General features: G+C 38.3%; 1 protein-coding gene across 1 annotated transcript in view; it reads right to left on the reverse strand.

The window, feature by feature from the left end:
• The window catches only part of LOC149843419 (soluble starch synthase 1, chloroplastic/amyloplastic-like), a 43078-nt gene that overhangs the window by 14143 nt on the left and 7660 nt on the right, over positions 1–21275 (reverse strand). The window contains exons 3-10 of the mRNA XM_089999783.1: positions 20091–20168; positions 19878–20002; positions 8098–8179; positions 7603–7776; positions 7449–7530; positions 7271–7362; positions 7094–7156; positions 6920–7009 (exon numbers count right to left, since the gene is read on the reverse strand). Of these exons, the coding sequence (XP_089855909.1) occupies positions 6920–7009; positions 7094–7156; positions 7271–7362; positions 7449–7530; positions 7603–7776; positions 8098–8179; positions 19878–20002; positions 20091–20168 (786 nt within the window). The remainder of the gene's footprint in view (positions 1–6919; positions 7010–7093; positions 7157–7270; positions 7363–7448; positions 7531–7602; positions 7777–8097; positions 8180–19877; positions 20003–20090; positions 20169–21275) is intronic.

Here is a 21275-nt window from a genome sequence, read left to right on the forward strand (position 1 = left end):
ACGTAGCACTGTTGCAGACCTCGCATCGGACCCCCCGCTCTAGCTCCGCGGCCCGAGCCTCGTATCATCTACACGCGTAGATGCACGCAGCTGCACGACATCCCGAGGTAGGGGAAAGTCGCACGAATAGTATGTATGAACAAAATAAAATAAGACTTCTGAGATAAAATAGTTATTTTGCATACTTGCGTATCTGAAGAAGTATTGGTTGGTCAATGTTTTACTCTTTGTGATTCTTTTGAAATTGCATAATGTAAATTCTTTGGGTAGACTCATTCTAGAAAGAATCAAGTAGTTTACTTGGCATGCCTGTTTACGTGTAAGATTACTTAACTCATAATTGTCTATTATGCATGCTTATTCCTTTGAAACTGCATACTTAAGATAGACTTTGTGAAGAGACTCAAAACCACTGCAATTGCTATTATAACCGAACCTTAAGGCAGGTACGGTATGAATTTTATGTAAGATCATGGAGTGTATTGAAGTGTGAAATCTATACTTTACTGATTTTGATGTGGTAATATCGGCCTCCACAGGCCAATTGCTCAGAAAAGCAAAACATGTCATGTAGGAACCAAAGGAATCATAAAACATTATGTTGCCCTCTCATCGTAGTTGTACCTCTAGGAAGGTACGATCGTACTTTTGGACAAGTACGTCCCATGTGGGTTACGATGGTGGGATGATGAGGTTGTAGCAACCTCGATGAGTGCAATTAGCACAATGCTGAGATCACATAAAGGGTGACCATTCGCCTTCACAGGCAAGATGCTCGAGTGGGTCTAATGGACCAGAGCATGTAGGATGGGGCGGCGGTTAAGAAACCCCCGTCGTACCCATCCGATCTTCACGGTTCATCAAGGGAGAGGATGGATGGTACAAAGACTCCGATGGACAGGTTGTTAACAACCACCCCACGGGCAAAAGACTCGGTTTTCCCCAGTCATCGGAGTTAGGGGAAATGGGATTACCATAAATTATCCTAGGTGGTAACTCCCAGGCACTTCTGCAGAAGTTGGATGCATCCATGGGCCACGAATGCCTTTGGGGATTTACTCTCTTGATCACTGACCGTCCCCTTAGGAGCGGACTCAGTCAGCCATCCGGGTTAATGAAAACACCTGACATAATAAACCCCCGGATCGGTCTCGGCTGTTTCTAAGTTTCGCGTCTGTGTGTACCCACAGGCCAGTTAATATCATAACTTAAAGAATATATTCATGAATAGTTGTAGATGACTGAGACTTACACTGCTTCAACTAACAACTCTTTGCACTTATTACATTTGTTAGAATAGACTTTAATTGCTTAAATATCATAACTGCTTATCTCATGAATGTCCTGTTTTATTTTCATTATACTTATTTGTTCGTGCACCTACTGGTTTGTTATGAAACTGACTCATTTCATGGGCAGGTGAGGAGTAGGACTTCACTGGCGGCCGATGGCGTGGTGCAACATGGATCAAGATTCATCTTCTTTCTGCTGGCGGCTTGGCTCTGGGTCTTTTTGGAGTTTTCTTTAGATTTATTGAACTTTGGAACAAAATGCTCATTTTGTAATAAACTGCAGATTTTAATCTATTGCCTTATTTCTTAAATTCCTTTAAGTGGTTATACTTGTGAATGATGGTTTTTCAGCTAACGTACCCAGGATTGTTGACTTGTGTTCCTTTCTAAATGTCTTCCGTTGTAGTTTTTAAAAGTTAAAACTTTAAATCTTTGAAAGGTTTTTCGATAAGGTTTTCGAAACCACAAGTCAAAATTTTGTGGCGTTACAACTGCACCATGTTAAAACCATCCATCTCATGCAAATGGCGTTAGAAGCATCACACACACAAAATACAAAAAATGATCCTAGTAATGAACCTCAATACTGAAAAGAGAAGAAATACCACATTGATATTACACATTAGCTCAGAATGAAGGCATAAGTTGGTGTGCACGCATGTATGTGTGTGTGTTTGTGCCCACGTGCAGGGAACAAAGCACAGAAAGATTTGTAAGTATCTAAGAGCAAGAACTACCATGGTAGCTTTTTGATGGTATTATTCACATTTTCCACCTTATAATATGCCATCACAAAGCAATAGTCAACCACATTCATATCTAGGACACCGAAAAATAGACTTCTATATATACAAGGTAAATAATTGACTTTCTTAAACAAATTTTCAACATACAAACGGGTAAAATTACCCTACCGATTCATGCAACACCATCATATCATAGACCAAACTACATACTAAAACCAATCAAAAGGTTAGATCGCAAGTTGAAAAGAAAATTCAACCATGTTATCATGAAGTGGCCTGGCATGCAATTTCTGGTACATGTTGCAAATGCAGAGACAAGGTTAAATATGACCAAAATGCAAGAATTCTGAAGAACATGAGTATGAACAGTAAGATTGATTAATTCAAGATGTGGAGTTTTCATGTTTTCCTACCCAAAAATATCAAAGGATATATCAGTTTGTAAAATTCAGCAAATAGTATAAGTTTATAAGATCAATCTAAGCTGAAAAGTTTCCAATGCTAAATCAGAAATTCATACAATCTGCATTATCTATTATGTTTCTTCTCAAATCATAGAACGCCCAGAGGAATTCAATCATCATTTTAATACTAATTTGTGGCAGTTTATGCAAGGATAACTGTTCCCACTTAAAAGAATAAAAAATCCATTTTGGAAATTGAGTTATAATCAAAGTCTCAGCTTTGCAACTTATAGTATTAAAAAACGTAATGTTTTATAATTGAAATAATTGCTACTACATATATTATGCAACAAATTACTTCATACATAATCGCAATATAATCTGAAAATAGTAAACGACAAAAATAATGTTAGATTAACCATTATTGGCAAAAACATGTCATAGAATTGACAAAACAAAACACTAAGGAGCAATGCGTAACCATTATTAACCATTAGATGTTTCTCCAGTTTGTCTAGTGGCCAGTACAGTAGCAGATTTTATTGCTAAAGCAGTTCATGGTTATGGAAAAAACAAATTTAGCTTATGATAACTCATATAAACTCAATTTAAATAAATGAGAATACATGTAGAGAACATAGAGCACATATATGCAGGCTGTTAAGATTAATGTAATGTATATATATATATGGGAGTCAAGTCAAAGATAGTTTGACTTTCTCCCAATGGCTAGAATTCTAGCCGTTGGGAGCTCTCTCTCATTCTTTAATGAGAGGACTTCCCCTCTCCATTCCACTTCTTCTCTCCTCTACTTTTCTCTATAAATATGGGTGAACGGGTGAGTGAGAGAGTGATGGGTAGTTCTAGATATTTTTTAGTGTTCTTGAGTGCATTTTGTAGTGAGGTTTTTATGTATTTTATTGTTCATTATGAATGAAATCATTTATTCACAAAACTTGTATTAGTTTGTATCTTGTTAGTATTCAAATGTATTTTGATTTGGTATTTGGATTACGATTTGGAATGTCTTTGGTTCCGTGTCATTTCGTGACACAGACCAATACTGAATTTTGCTTCATGATTTCATCGTTAAAGTATATTTTAGTCTCCTTGCACTACTGGAAAACTAACGAGTCATTCACTTTATTTTATTGGAGTTCATCTCCCTACTACCTGCATTTCAATCATTCATTGTAATACCTATAAATTTTTAATGTTTATTTAATCAATAAAGGTGAATGTTATTTCAATTTTTGGATTTAATTTTTATTTAATAGAGATAGAAGTGAATAAGAATCCAAAATACAAACTCGAATGAATTTAAAAGTTTTAATGAATTTAACTTGAAATTAAATTCCACGAGCAAATGGGAATTCGAATAGAATTTAGAATTAACTTTAAAATTTAGATTTGGATGTAATTAAATTTAATTTGGTCTGTTATTTGGATTTGGATCTCAAATAGGTCCAAAATCCACTTGGGAATTGGATATGGATATGTGTCTAATTTAAATTTAATTAGATCCAAACTAGATCAAGAATCAAATAGGAAACCTACATTAGGGAGTTAAATTGAAAAAAATAATAAAAAATAATTAGAAATATTTTATTTTTGGCAGGTAGGATCTGGGGTTGGATGTCAAATAATATCTGATCCAGTTGACATTTCTAAACTCATAAATAGTCGTATAATGGATCTCTGATAATGGATCACAGATATTTTAATATTAGAACTCCGATATTCCAACTATGGATTTTGGATAATTGTAAATGGACTTTAGAATTTAATTTCATCTAGAATAAATTGTCATTGAATTTAATAAATATACATTTGAATTTGCATAAACAAGCAATTGAAAAGTGGTTAAGTGTACAATTGGAATTTAATTGGGTTGAATCTCAATTTGGATATAATTGGATTTGATTTGGAATTAAACTGGATTTAAAATTGGTTAATTAGCCCATAGGGTGGGACGCCCCCTATGTAGGCCCCACTTAGAAATTTGGTTCTAATATGGGATAGATCATAGATCCAACTAAATTAAGTCAAAACCCAAGTAGGGTGGGACATTCCCACCTACTTGCTATATCCACTAAATGAAGTAATTAAACTAACCTAATTGATTTAACCAACTAACATGGAGTCCTAATTGACTTGGATTTCCTAAGTTAGATCGATGTGTAATTAGGATCCTAATTAACTAGGGCTACCAGGGGTAAAAACTACATTTAAAATGAGAAGTCCTAATTAGATTAGGACTTGACTATGGTAAGCTTAACATTGGCAGGCTCATTTCCTTTGCAAAGGAATGATGGGAAGTTCATTCATGAAAGTGGAAAGCTTACACATTCACACTTGTCATGAAAGTCCTAAAATACCTCAATATTTGAATCCTCGAGTCGTTGAAGACTCTAAATATAGTTCCTGCATCGTAGTTGTCATAATTTTACCCATTGTTGAATATATTTTGGAAGGATGGATGGGATGAAGCTGATGAGTTTGACCTTGACTGGATGCAATCGGATGCGCCTTCAGAACAGACTTCTGAAAGTCCACGACTGGAGGCTGGCCAGCCTTGCAAATTCGACAAAGACTATCCTCTTGAAGTTCAAATAACTGCATCTCTTACATGTCCACTCCCTCTTCGAAGCACCAAGCCTTTTTCCCATTTTTTTTTTATTGACCCGCCTCACGCACTGCACTTTGGTGAACCCGACCCTTCACCTAGCCTGCACCCCTCACCTCCCACAAAGGTGTAGGTTGTAGCGCCTGAGGTGGTGCAGAATCCCGACTGATGCACGTGCAGAGGTGCTGGCCAGCTCGTTCGCCAATAGAGCCAGCCTGCACAACTGGGTGCCACCCTTGCAGCGGGTTGCACAACCCGGTGCAGCCCACTGCAGGTCATCACTCCTCTGCCTGCCTACAGAACAGACTGCAGCTGAACTGTGGTTCCTCATGTTGCTGCCGACTGCATTGTGGTGTGAAATCACGTGTGCACCACCCTATTCGTTTTCTGTTTTGGGAACAGATTTCGAGATGCAAAACACGCTTTGTCATGTTCAGTTGTGAACATCGTTTTTGCATTACCGGAGACATATATTATTCATTTGGAGGGAAATCCCTCATGGTATTCTGGGGATTTCCAGTTTCTTTCGTATCGATACGCTTTACGAGGTTGGCAAAAATACACTAACTCGTGTATTTGTACGGTGCTAATGCATGTATGTTAGTGTAGGAATTTATGTATATTACCTGTTTAAATTAAGTATATTTAAATTGTAAATGCTTCAAGACGATGCATACGCATATCGCCTATGTCACATGGGTGTGGGTGCGGGGGTGCGGCACTTTCAAAAAACTTGGGTGCGGGGGTGGGGGGTGCGGAAAATATATATATATATATAGTCCAAAAGTTGGACATAAATGACCCTGGGTGCGTTGACCGCACCCAGGGTCAGGTTGACCGCACCGGGTGCCGCACCCTCATCGCATCGCATCACGTCGACGCGGGTGCGGCACCCAGTTGGCTGAGTCCCTGTGACAGCATATCGCATGTTTAAATTACGAACACTTGAATATTAAATGTGTCGAGAGTTTTATTACGCATGTTTCATTTCTAGATTACATAAACTTAGTTATTTAAATGCTACATGATCAAAGTACATATGATTTTTATGTACGGATGTGGATTACATGACTCACATGTTTGAGTTTTACGTAAACTTAGTTGTTTGAATGTCATATGAAGTGAATATATATGATTTTTATGTATGCATATGGAATACATGACCAGCATGTTCAAATTTTACGTAAACTTAGTTCTTTAAATGCTATATAATTGGAATACATATGATTTTTTCGTAAGCATGTGGAATACCATGATTGAATGCATGATTAACACCATGATTACACGATTGAATGCATGATTAAATATCATGATTGAATCCATGATTAAATACCATGATTGAATGCATGATTAACACCATGATTACATGATTGAATGCATGATGAGTTGTTTGATTTGTCTTGTATGTATTAGTTCCTTACAACTATGTGATGATATTGTACCTACCAGATTAGATATGGTCTGACCCCTTTTATTTTACCATGTTTAGAAAATGGTGAACAGTTGCAAGCGATGGCTGAATGGGGCGGCGGGGCCAAGAACCATATCTCTATCTTTTGTATCTCCTTGATTTGTGAGATATGTTTGGATATCAAATGCTTTATTAGAATTAATTACTCGGGTGGATCTGGACCCAAGTCTAATGAGATTTGGATCCAGTCCTTATGGATGTGTACTTACCTGTAACCCGCCCAAGATTGTTAACCCAATACCAAAATAATAAATTTCTGCTGCTTTCTTTAAAAAAACTTTATATGTATTTTCGGGTAAAATTTTGGGGTGTTACATTCACAATGGTGTAAACTATCCTCACACAGGCTTTAAAACATATAGTGGAGAAGGAAAACTTACAAACTGAATGTCATCTTGCAGAAGCTCTGGCAGAGCTGAACATATCAGGTCAATGCCCTTTTGGTAATCCAGCCTTCCAATGAATCCAATCTAAGAAAATTACCACAATCTATATAAACAGGAAGAATCATAAGTGTCAACTACCACTAACTTGCACAACTTTATCACTCTTACCAAAGGAACGTCAGGCTTGATAGCAAAGCCTAATTCTTTTTGCAGAGCAATCTTGCAATTAACCTGTACATACTCTCCACCTTAGGAGATACCGTGCTAAGAATAATGATAAAGCAGGAAACTGAGCAGAAAATAGACAAGCATCAACGGTTTCAGAATATGGAGCAGAAAATGAACCTTTCCAGATAGATCATCAACAGAATAATTGCTTGAAATATATGTGTCTGAAGATGGATCCCATTCATGAACATCAATACCATTTGTGACTCCTAGATTTGTAAACAGCATTAAGCTATAGAACTCATCAGAGAAAAGAAGTTGAAATGCCAAAAATTACAAAATATTTATGTAATACCATTTAGGACACTTTTCCGGCTGCGCAAGAGCTCATCCAGTCCATTCCCACCTTCAGGCGTAGTTATTTCCCAAGCATATCCCTGCCGAAAGATAGCACAAACTTCTCTCAACAGCATATTGACAAAAAAAAAAGTTATTATGTGGATAACAACCTTGCTAACAGTAAGAATCCGATCAGCTGTCACAATTGCTCCTTTCAAAGGATTCACAGTTTCACCCCGGTCCAAGGCATGCTTCCTTGCCCATGTCGGAAAGACCCATTCCACTGCCCCATACCATTCATCTGGCAACCCCAAATTCCCATAACTTGTAGCTGGTTCCACTCCCTTATATTGGAAAAAGAATTCAACTGGACAAAGTTAATGATATAGCTTCATATTTAGTAATTGAAAAAAGATGCAAACTGACAACCCTCTACAATGGCACAGCCAGATTTAATAATTGATAGTATAGAGCTCTGCATGTGCTTGTGTCTGTGCACGCAATAATGTAGCTTTATATTAAGTAATTGCAACTGACGCAAGACTAAGTGTTGAAAATACAATGACATAGCCAGATTCATATAGATATTTGAAATATGCAATAAGAAAAAGTGAAAAACAAACAACCTCCACCCAACCCCGCAGAGAGAGAGAGAGAGAGAGAACCTGATGTGCCAGGTTATGTATTATCAGAATGCAACGGGCATCTTGATAAACACCATGTGGACGATATTTAGCTGCCAATAGCCTGAAGAACAAATATCATACTGAAGTCAAAATAAAATTGGAACAGGTTCAGCAAGGTTTATGTGTGAGAGAGAGCATATCGAGTAGGATATACCAGTGATGTATCATAACATATCGTGTGATACATTATGATACAGTACCTCATCAGTCCAAAACTGATATGATACATCCTTGAAACTAGCTTCAGGGATGTAACAATACTGCACCATACATATCATATGGTATGTACTGATACTGTCAAAAAACGTGTTTTGCCGACAACTTTCTTTTCGCTCTTTTAAAAGGTCCAGCCAAATTTCACATATAAGAGTTTTTTTTTTACAGATAAACACAACCTAACTCATTTTGAGAGCTTTGAGTGTGAGAATTGGCACTTTCAAGAGTGAGATTAGGGGTTTTTTTGTTGATTTTGTGCAAACAAAGGGGTTGATTTCCAATCATTGGGGCAAAGGAAGGTAAAGTTCACCAAGGAAAGGCTAAGGAGAGAGACGCCAAAACTACTCTCATGAGGAAACCAGACTATGTTCTGTGGCACAAAAATGATCAAGCAGTGGTTGCTTACATCACTGTGGCAATCTCATGAGAGTTTTTTATTCACCTCTCTACTATAGATTATATGTATGCTCAACAGATTGTAATGAAATACAAAAACACAAGTAGATGCTACTTATGGGCTTACAAAACACACAAGAATGCACACAACCAAGGACTACTTATGGGTCACTACAAGAACTCAAGCACAAAGCCACTAATGGGCAAGAGAGAGCATAAAAAATAAAAAATAAAAAATGAATTTCATATACATGCTTGAGACAAGCAAGGTTACAAGAGGGGGATTACTCCCCTTTATATAGACAATAGAGAGCTCAACGGCTCTTAAGGATAAGAACATTAATGCCCTTAGATAAAACCAACAAGACAAAAACAATAAAAAGAAAGATAAAAAAATAGAAAGGACTAAAGTGCCCCTAATGGGCACAGCCAATTGCAAATGTGAAATGACATACATACCTCAAATGGGTATTACCTATTACAAGTAGGGGTGTCAATGGGTCGGGTTTGGTTCGGACACAAGTGGAACCAGACTTGGACTCGATTTTCGAGTATGGTATCGGGTTCGGACCCGGATTTAATCGGATTTACTATAAGAAAACTCATACCCAGACCCGATAAGAACTACATGAACCAGACCGGGACCATACCCGGTAAAAACATATTTTTTATCATTTTTACATTGAAAAATTGCTGGTCTTAATTGGAACTTGGGTCGGGTCTGGGTTTGGTATAAAATTTCACAAACTATACCTGGGTCCATATATTAATTTGACCTTTGGGTCCGAACATGGGTCCTAATCAGGTCTTCTCATTTATCACTGTAATATCGTGCATTTTTATCCTTAGTCAAATTTAGAGACTTCTGAAAATTTGCCTAAGTGTCAAAGAAAAAAATCGATCAACCTTCGATATTAGGAATGTGATATTGGAGTTTGGGCTTGGCCCAGGTCTCATCAACAAGACCTAAACTAGCCAATTAAAGGGTGATAAAAAAATGTATTTTCAACCTTTAAATTTGAGTGAAATTTGGGTGAATTTCGGAGGCAAAATTCAAATTATATACCGTTTGATGCGCCTCAGAATTCTGAGTTCAACGGTATTTTACTTTTCCGAATTCACTCTATGGTTGGCCCAAAAATCGCAATTTTTCAAACAAGGCCTGCCTCGATCGGCCGGGTTCAGATTTGGATCGGACTGGATCCAATCCATATGGTCCAAATTAATATGGATTTGGACTCAGTCCAAAACCCATATTAAGTAGAATCTTATCCAGCTTAAAATCCAAATGGATTTTGGATATGGATTTAGATCTTAGATCTGGATCCAGCTCTAATGAAATGAATGTCTTAAAATCAGAATAAACGTTTAAATTGAAGATATTTAATGTTAAAAAGACTCCCATAGGGATAAGGTACCCTCTGGAATTTTTTGGGTAATTATTAATTAATTATTTTATTATAAAAATAAATAAATTCCGAAATTTATTGGAGAAGGTAGTTGGCTGATTAAGGTTTCTAGAATAATCCCTTGCTACTATAAGATAAAGAAAGTAAAATAATAAAAGAAGAGGCAAATATGAAAAAAATGAAAGTTAATAAAAAAGAAAGGGAAAGAGTTTGAAGTCAAAAAAAGGGTTTTAAGAAATTAGGAAAAAGGATCTCAAGCTCTCTTTAGGAGCTCGAAAAGGGAGGGGGGGGTCATCCCTAGATGCCCCCTATATAAACTCAAAGAAAAGAAAGAGAGAAAGGGAGAGAGGAAAAGAGAGAAAGAGGAGAAAACGTTGGAAAAGAAGGAGAAGGATCTACCTTCTTCTCTGGTTGTCCGACAAGTTTTTTTTCCGATCTTTTCGAACTTCAAACAAGGTACGGGTTCGTTCTTTTGATTCAAAGAGGGAAAAAGAGTCTAAATCTGGTTCGGGTGATATTTTTTAACGAAATCATGAATCTGGTTCGTTTTCTCATGCTCAAATTAGGGAAAAACGATATATGTTCATAGTATGGATGTATATTTTCAGATTTTAGGATTTTGTTTCGTAATGAATGCATGCTTTACTAAAGATTTATACCTATTTGCATGGGTCGTACATCAGGTCAGATCTGGCCCATGAGATGTACGGTCAGATCTGACCACTGCAATGCTAGACAGATCTGGATATGGATCTGTCCCATCACCTATGCTGCCAGATTTGGACAGATCTGTCCACTACAAAAGTGGGCAGATCTGATGAGGCAGTAAATGCAGAAATATGAATATATGTATATTCCTATATGCATATATTTAAAAAAGGGCTTCTTAATCAGCCAATATATATGCAGCTTTGTAACTACGCATTGATGTTTAGCCTAGATCCTCTGAAAAAAAAATTGTTTTTGAATCCATGGTTCTATTTACTATTCAAATATGTTTTGAAAATTTGGTTTGCATAAACACAAAAAATATATATATATATATATGTTTGGGGCAGTTATTGGACTGAGCAAGCCCAGGCTGGGCAGTTCTCTAAACTGTCAAAAAAATAAATAAATAAATAAATAATATACAGTAAACAGAAAAGTTGTATGGGCAGATTTCAAATTTTTGAGCAAAAGGGTGTGCTGGGCAGAACTGTGATTGTTCAGTCCCAGTCGACTGGTTCGGCTGGGCTGAGTCCCTGTCAAAAAATAAAACAAAAAAAATATATAGTTGGGCAGAGCTGAGTCCCTGCCAGCATGGATGGGGGGCTCGGCTTGTCTGGTAAGAGCAACTAGTGCACGTCACCTTGTGTAGGGACGTAGCAGTTTTAGAACCCAGTGGTACACTGGTATAACTAGTAGAGGTCCGCCTAACCCCAGCTTGCCTATTAATAAAACCCCAGCCACTGATGGCTGGGAAGTAGCATACAAATATATATATATATATATAGAGAGAGAGAGAGAGAGATTGGGACAGGACAGTAAGTTGTCTCCTAGCTGACATAGTCGGCTGGGAGAGAATAGCACGTTGTCCAGTCCCAGGTGAGCATATGTAATTGTTGGTAGGTATGGATATTTGAATGCTGCAAATTTTATATCTGCACTCACTCAAATCATTGCATGAAATCTTATCCATGTTCTTTATCTCACCTGGTTTCTTTAGAAGTAGTTGTGCTCAGAATTTCGGTTCTGACACCCTACTTTGTTGGTTTTTCACAGGACATGATGAACAGTGAGGTTGGACTGACTACTGGGAATGGATGAGAGTCATACTTTGGCTTGTCAGCTTCAGCAGGGGACATAGTGGCTCTTTCTTCAATCCTTCTTGCTTTTTCAGTTGTTACTTTACTTTCAGTCGATTCAAAACATTGTCTCTACAATTTACTCTTACTCATAAATAAAGAAATTGTTTTGGTTCTTATGAATGATGGTTGCAAGTTCGTTTGTGGTGGTTGGGCTATCCAATGAAAATTGGAACTGTGAGGATACCGGATCTCTGGGAAGGTTTCCGCATTGAAAAAAAAATATTCCGCATTTTTAAAGGGTATGGATTGGGGTCGTTACACATTAACTCATCTTTTGTTGATAAAATGTCTCCCTATTGTTGATTTATGTGTGTTAAACATGCTTTCTTTCGTATGCTCTTATACACATTCCCTTGGGAGCAATTTGTTCTTGTGAGAAGATTGTCTTCTTAGATATATTTCTAACACATGAAATTTTTTACTTGATCTTAATACAAATCTCATATTTTGTGTGTCTTTGTGCACTTGTGAGTGTTCTCCATGCACACACTCCTTACTTCCAAATATTGATAAAACCCTTTGTGAGAATGCTTTTGGGAGCCTTAGTGCTCACCTAATTCTAAGATATTCGATCTTTTGCATTTGTGGGTGTCCCCTTTTACCTTTGGGTGCTTTTATTCAAATGTTCTTAGCGTGGCCTTTGTGCACTTATCTTTCTTCAAGAACTTAGTGTGTTTTGTCAATGTTTAAGTTTAATTCGTGTTTTGTACAATACTCAATCGAAATGCATAAAATATCTTTTGAATCATTGCCCTTCTTAATCAATGTTATGGTCTATTATCCATTTTTGATATCTCTTATTTAATTAAGATACAAAGATACTTTTTACTTGAAGTTCTTTTGGCTTGTTCCACAGGATCTCCAAGATGGGATGAATGAAGCATCTATGATACATCGAGAAAGGAGCTTGGGGATGATCATTAAAGACAGTTAAAGGCTTACATTTGCAAAGTTCTTTCATGTGCTATAAAGTTAATGACTTCCATTGAAGATTTTTTTGAAGACTTGGAACCCTCGTTTTGTATCTTCAAACTTTTCGTTATCCCCACGCAAAGTTTGAGGAGGGGTGTTAAAATATATATATATATATATATATATATATATATATATATATATATATATATATATATCATACCCGATAAAGGGTATTTTTATAATTCTGCCCAGTAGAGGCATTTTAGTTTTTTTAAATGTATTTTATTTTTCCTTTTTTATTTTTCATTTATTGTAAAATGCATTTAATGCATTGCATTGGGGGTCCCAACTAAAGGAGTCATTGGACCCCCAACGGTCACAAATGTGACCGTTGGGGGCCCAACGAGTCTCCTTTGGGCCTCCCAAGGTCTTCTCTCTCTCACTTTTTCTCACTCTCTCCCTCCTTTGTGTATAAATAGAGGGGCATTCCTCCCATGTAAAGTATGACCTTTTAGGCCCTCATTCAATAAAGCATATGTAACTTATGCCTCTTCATAGGCTTATTGTGGTGTCCCTTAGTGGACCATTTTGTTATTCCCCATTGTGGGGTTGTGTGTGTCCAATGTTGGACCTTATGAATGCATCATGCATTCTTGTAATTCATTTCCGCATACTTTCTAACAGTAACTACATCTTGACATTTAAAACTTGATCCCCAATGCTGTGTTGACATGTTAAAAGTGCAATAACAGTTTTCTTAAAATGTCCTAGATCTTTTCATCAGTATAAGCAAAAGAAAGACAAGGAGCAAATAAATTGGTAGACAAATATCAGAAAAATAACACTACAACATTTCAAAATAATAGAACAGTAGTCCATATAGTTCATGTTTGGATCCAATGATAAGCAAATATATCACTGCCTCTAACAATGCTGATCTACACATAATTGGATTCCACCCTGTTCACTGTTTGATAAGTTCAAACATGTAGCAGTGTGTGCATTTAGTTCAACAACGTTTGCCTAATGCTTGCAGCAAGTAGACCAAGCTTAACTGTTGAGATAAATAACAATTGGTTTTATCATTTTGACATGGGCCAGGCCAAAATAAATTGAATTCGTGGAGTGGAGTGGATTGATGCAGCACCCATGTCAGTTTTGTGTGATATACAAGAGGGTGTGTGTACCGCTAGATTGATTACTTCAGGTGAGTGTGATTGACTTGGAGGTCTGATCATATCCACTTGAATTGATTAGAATGGTGAGGTTGGTCATCTATTCAAGGTCAAGGATAGAAGTGGAATGAATGTTGGCAGTGAAATTGTTCAATGGATTGAAGTTCTTTTAGTGATCATGATGTCTACTACCTCACAGTCTGTTATGCACTAGGATCAGGTCAGTTTTTTAATATGATATTCCCCATACATTTCGCAGATTGAATAGGGTCAACTCTTGTAGACAGGAAACATCTTCATAACTCCTATACAGAAGTTGGTGATATATGTTGTCACTTTGACGTTGAAGTTAGATGGGATGGTACATGTTGACATTAAACCATGACAAAGAAGAAAAGAGATCAGTCCATGGTAAACATCTGCTTATTATGCATTTAAATAGCATATACACAACTTTTGGGTCATCAATTTCCATAAATTTTCATGTTTTTCAATTATATATTCTGTCCAACTTTCCAGGGACTTCAAAACCTCATCGTGTTAGGCTACATCATCTATCCAGTTTTTCAATCTGAAGTTTCCTACAAATTCTCTTAGCTAGACAGTCATTTCTCTATTCACAGGGTTCGCTGGCTGTGGGTCATTGGTAGCAACGCTCAAAGACCCTGGTACACTGGGTAGAATCATTTGAAATACAATGGATCAGGTACATGACAATGCCACGTCACATGTCACAGTTCACTGCCGAAAGTAGAGAACCCAGTATGTAAAACCGACAAAAAAATCAAAAAAAAAAAAATTGGACCTGGGCCGGATCCGGACCCGACCCAGATCCGGTGGTTAGTCGGCTGCGTGCTTATAAAAGCATGCAACGGCAAAGGGAGGGGAGGTCTCGCGAAACCTCCTTCCCCTCTGCTCTCTCGTTCTCTCTCTCTCTCTCTCTGCAATTTCTCTCCCCCCTGTGTCTGGTTGACGCCACCACTGTCGCTCTGCTCCCTCTCTGCGGCTCGTCCTGTCATCGCCCTTGCTCCAGCAGCTTGGCCAATGTCCCCGACGCCGTCGCCTTCACCTATGCCATCCGTGGACTCCCCCGTCGCCGCAGTCTTCCCAGGTAAATCCCATCCCTTTTTCTCCCTGTTTGTTGTCAGTGGACCTGAGCCACCATCGTGGGTGGCTCTGGGTTTACCAGAAGGGTGGTGCCGAGCACCCCTCCTCGTTGTCTCCTTCTCTCTTCTTCGTCTCCCTCGACCCTCCTGTTCAAGGGTCGGTGGACCAGAGCCACCATTGTGGTGGCTCTGGGTCTGCCAGGGAGGGAGGTGTTGAGCACCTCCCCTTATTCTTTCTCCCTCTCCTTTTCGACAGGCGGCAGGGCTGCCGCCTGCGTCGCCTCTTCTCTCGGGCGTAGGGCTTCTGGGGGAGGGGCTGATTGTGCCTTGGTCGGCAGGGTGGCAAGGCCCCCCTACCTGCCTCTTGTCCAGGTAAGTCGACAGGGGGCCGAGCCCCTGCCACCTCTCTTCTTCTTGTTCTCGGTAGGTTGGCAAGGGTCAAGCCCTGCCACCTCCCTAAGTTTGGCGGTGGTGATACTATATGGTGAGTGGTGGAAATGATGTGCTTAATGGTTATATTTTGGTCTGTGTCTTCCTTTTTGTGTGTGTGTTTTTATTTAGTCTTCCTTTTTTACCAGGATTTTCTCCTTTATGTGTTCGTTCTATCACAGTTTGCTCAGTGTTTTTAATGAAAATTTGTTCTTTCGATGGATTTCTCTTGGGTGTTTGTTTAACCCGCAGGTTGAGGAGAACATATGCAAGTTTGCTAAGAAGGGCTTGACTCCATCTCAGATTGGTGTCATTCTTCGTGACTCCCATGGTATTGCACAGGTCAAGAGCGTGACTGGGAGTAAGATCCTAAGGATGTTGAAGGCTCATGGTATGTTCTTTATTGTTATTCTCTTGAGTTTATATTTGCTTTGTGTTTTTATTTGGATGATTTTTCGGATATTCATTTGTAATACTTTTAACAATGCAGGTCTTGCACTTGAAATCCCCGAGGACTTGTACCATCCTATCAAGAAGGTTCTTGCTATCAGGAAACACCTTGAGAGAAACCGCAAGGATAAGGATTCCAAGTTCAGATTGATCTTGGTTGAGAGCAGGATTCATCGGTTGGCTCGTTATTACAAGAGAACAAAGAAACTTGCCCCCATCTGGAAATAGTGAGTGACCGATTCTTCAATTGGCTTGCTATTTTTTGCCAATAGTTGTTTAGTTTCATATGCTTGGGTTTCCTAAAGTAAGTGTGGTACTAGCTCTGTTGGCTATGTACTTCACATACTTGGGTTTTCTTAATGAATGTGACATTGACATTTTTTTCGCTATCCATTTCTCTCTTTGTTGCCATTTTTTCAATCATGTGTCTGCACAAATAGTTCCCTTTAATTCAATAAATGAAAGAGCTTCTTTTCCTTTTGAACTTGTTCATTCTGATGTTTGGGGACCTGCTCCACAACCCTCTTTATCTAGTAGTTGTTACTATGTCACATTCATTGATAGTTATTCCAGATATACTTGGATTTATTTTATGAAATACAAATCTGAGGTATTCAAATTCTTTCATTTATTTCATGCTCTTGTTGTCAATCAATTCTCGATAAGTATTCGACATTTTCAGTGTGACGGAGGGGGAGAGTATCTATCAAAGGAATTTACTGAATTTCTTCAAAATAATGGGATAAGGTGTAGAATATCTTGCCCACACACACCACAACAAAATGGGGTTGCGGAAAGAAAACATCGTCATATTATTGAAAGTGCCCTAAGTATGTTGCATGACACCCATATTCCTTTAAGTCTTTGGACAGAAGCTTTTCACTCTGCGGTTCATGTAATAAATCGCTTACCGATGAGATTGTTGAATAATTTGACTTCTTATTTCGTGTTGATTGGTACTCAGCCTCAATACAGTCAACTACAAGTGTTTGGATGTGTATGATGTGTTCACATTGACAGTTCCCAACGTAACAAATTTCAGGATAAAGTTTGTAGATGCAGGTTTGTTGGGTATGCTGATGAATATAAAGGATATCGATGCTATTATCCAGACACTCGACGCATTAAAATCTCACAAAACGTTGTCTTTGATGAGAGCAATGTTCAGGACTTGAACAAAGAAGCAAGGATTACCAAGGAAGAAGAAAGCTATCAGTCGTGGCTAGCAAATGAATTATTTGATCAGCTAGAGATGGATAACTATGCTCCATGTCATACAGTGATAGATGAGTGTGAGCCCATGGAAACCAATGCAGAACCTAGTGGGAACGTGTTGACAGTTGCTCAGGAATCTATTGTGTCTCCCATCACAGAAGAAACCCTGACATCTGGTACAGCTTGTTCAGATGACAGAAGATTTAAAGGGGCAGTATATGCTAGGAGAAGAGATACACCCCACATAACTGAGCAGGTCAGACGTTCAGAAAGGATCAGACACCCTATTAAAAGACGGGTAAGCTACGAGAACTTTTTCACAGAAATGCAGTTATTTGTTGCACAGGTTGAAAAACAGGAAGAACCCATCAATTTCTCCCAAGCCTCCATGTCATCAAAATAGGCAGATGCTATGAATGAAGAAATAGGAGCCTTGCGTGAATGTAGGACCTGGAAAATAGTTCCTAGACCTCCGGATAAGAATGTTGTAGGGTCTAAGTGGGTATATAAAATCAAGTAGAAACCTGACGGATCCATTGAAAGATATAAGGCAAGACTAGTCACTAAAGGCTTCACACAAGCATATGGAGAAGACTATGACGAGACCTTTAGTCCAGTTGTAAAAATGGGAACCATTCGACTTGTGTTATCCTTAGCGGTTCAACGTGGATGGTCTCTAAGTCAACTTGATGTTAAAAATGCATTCTTACATGGTGATCTAAAGGAGGAAGTTTACATAGAGCAACCCCTTGGTTATGCAGAAAATAATCCTGAGACATGTTTGCAGGTTGCGACGAGCTATTTATGGGCTAAAACAAGCATCTCGTTTATGGTTTGACAGTTTTTCCATTGAAGTATAACAATATGGATTCGTCTGTTCTCAACTTGATCATTCATTGTTCATTTTTCGAGAACACCAGGTCAGCACCTTACTTCTCATATATGTAAATGACATTATTATTACAGGAAGTTCTTGTAAGCATATAGAGACCACAAAGATCCTATTGAGTCAGAAGTTCAAGATGAAGGACCTGGATGTCCTACGATATTTTTTGGGGGTTGAAGTAGATCGACAAAATACTAGCCTCTTGTTGACCCAACACAAGTATGCACTAGATCTTTTGGAGAAGTCAGGAATGAAGAACTGCAAGCCATTGAATACTCCTAGCGTGTTAAACCATAAACTCAGTGCTCAGGATGGGGAGATCTATGAGGATCCGAAGTATTATTGTCGCTTAGTTGGAATGATTCAATATCTTACTTTTACGAGGCCGGATATTATGAATGCAGCGAATCAAGCCTATCAGTTCATGCACGATCCACGTACAAAACACATGAATGCAGTTAAAAGAATTCTTCGGTACTTGAAGGGTACTCTTGGAGATGGACTTGTTTATCGTCAATCAAAAGCAAAAAGAGAATATAGACAACTAGAAGTATATGCAGATGCAGATTGGGTAGGAGATCCAGACGATAGAAAGTCAGTTTCTGGGTATTGTGTTTATGTTGATGAAAACTTAATATCATGGAGTAGCCGGAAGCAACGTGCTGTTGCGCATTCCAGTACAGAAGCTGAGTACCGATCCATGGCGTCTGCTACTGCCGAAGTTACATGGTTAAGACATTTATTAACCGAGATAGGAGAAAAGGTGAAGGTTGCGAATTTGTTTTGCGATAATCAAATTGCTTTCAATCCTATCCACCATGGTCGAACGAAACACATAGAGATCGATCAACATTTTGTTCGACAAAAGGTAGAGGACAAAGAAGTTATCCCAGTTTATGTACCAACAGGAGACCAAGTTGCTGACCTACTTACCAAAGGACTTACGAGTGCGCGGTTTTGGTATCTCAAAGGCAAGTTGTCCATGGTACAGGACCATGCACAACGTGAGGGAGGGTATTAAGAATGTATCATAACCGGGTCGGGTTTTCTAATGTAACATGTAGTTTTACTTTGTGTCTGGGTATGGATCCAAAATACTTAATCCAACCCAATTAATGCTTTATATATATATATATACATGAAATAGGGCACGACTTCTAACGTGAAGAAGTCCCGCTTTGTTGTCGCAGCTCTCTCTCTCATTCCTCACCCTTACTTTCTGCGTAGATGAATCAGGTGGGTCATTCTTATAGCTCTCACGTATTCGCCCTTCATTGCTTATTCTTGTGTATGACAGAAGGAACCCATGAATATAATTTTAAAATTTAGCAATTCTATTTCAATGTGTATCAGATGTGGATCAGGCTTTTAGTTGTGTTTACAAATAAAAGTTTTATTCACAAGAAAACTAGGGCAAAAGAAAAATGATGAATCATTTTTATGAGGTTTACAAGTTCCTAGTTGATGCAAATCTCTGCACCAAGGCAACAATACCTTTTCAGATACTTGTACAACCAAAATATCATAAAACAGGACTTTGTACCTTAGAATCACATCAATATGTAAATTGAACAATAATACCTCCTAAGATCCTTTGCATTAGAAATTTGAACAAGACGGACCATTAAGAAACTCTTGATATTTGAGCTCTTCTCTGATTGAGATCCCATGCACATTACTAAGATAAAAAATTATCAAGGACAATATCTTACACGGATACAAGACTTGCATGCCAATCATTAACAAGGAATAAGCATTTCTCTCCATAGGTAAACCCACCCAAAGGAAGCACCAATGGAACCTCACATGCAGCATGACAGAGTAGAGTAAATCGGAACTGCAAATAGAAAATATAAATTGGTTACAAACGCATGAAAATTAACCATCAGCGCTGCTAACTCCCAGTACAATCAAAATATTTGCACCTGATTGTCACCAAAAGGGCCAAACCTATCACCATATAGATTGCCAGATCTGTGGTATGAAGGATGATCAACAAATACCTGCAAATAAACAGAAGAGAGTGGCTAAAAGAAGCCAAAGTAGTTCTGCAGTAGAAAAAGCGCTATACAGTAATATAGAAAAGTTAAAGATCAACATATTCATGTCAAACATAGCTTATTCTTCAGGTAGAAGTCTCTTAAATTAAATGGTATGCATATAAAAATGGAATCACAGCTACTGCATCTGAAGCTCTAAGCACACAAGGAATGCATTTGTGCATCATGGAGCCAAAAGGTTATAAGTTCCCTTCATGTTTCTCTAATTGTTCAACTTTTCTTCCTAGCTGTTGAGAGGAAAAACCAGAGTTGTCAGTTGGGGGAACGGGAGCGGGAAGCGATTTAGGAAGCCGAAGCAGGAAGTGAGGCACTTCCAAAATTTTAGGAAGTGGGAAGCGCAGGACTACTTAGAAGCGAACCAAGAATCGTCCCGAAAGAGACCTAGGAAGTGAACCGAAAGCAACCTAGGAAGCGAGGGAGAAGCGAAAAAAGGGAAAAAAGAAGAAAAAAACAAAAAGGAAAAAAGAAGGGGAAGTGAGCTTCCCATTAATGGGGAAGTGTGCTTCCCTTAAAATTTTTGCCCTTCCCAACACATTTCGAAAGCACCACGTTTCGTGATTCCGAAACTCACTTCGGTGAAGCGTGCTTCCCCAGGTCCTATGGCGCTTCCGATAACCCTGGGAAAAACATTAAGTGAATATAATACTAACCCTCAGTATGAATTACACCAAGATTACATAATGTCCTCATGCTTGATTACAAAAGATAAACAAGTAGAAATAGGGTACACTAACAGCATAGATCACTACAAAAATTTAATGAGGATGCAAATACCCAAAAAATAATAAAACCCCACAAAATGGAGAAAGGAATATGGTAATGTCTCAAACATAGAGAGAAGGTGAATATGTTGCTATCTAGCCAGAGATCACAAGAAGTTGTTCAATCTTGTTTTGGAACCTTTTTTTAGGGTCAGCGATGAGCAAACTATTCAATTTGGTACTCCAATTTACCCAGATAAACCAATTGTCGATCCCAAAATGACTTGTCAACATGGAAGACTAGGTCATGGACCATGTAAAAGTACCACCAACCCGTTATGCAGTTAAA

This window comes from Nuphar pumila, chromosome 3, assembly GCF_984573655.1.
Source record: "Nuphar pumila chromosome 3, dmNupPumi1.hap1.1, whole genome shotgun sequence".
NCBI classification, from domain to species: Eukaryota; Viridiplantae; Streptophyta; class Magnoliopsida; order Nymphaeales; family Nymphaeaceae; genus Nuphar; species Nuphar pumila.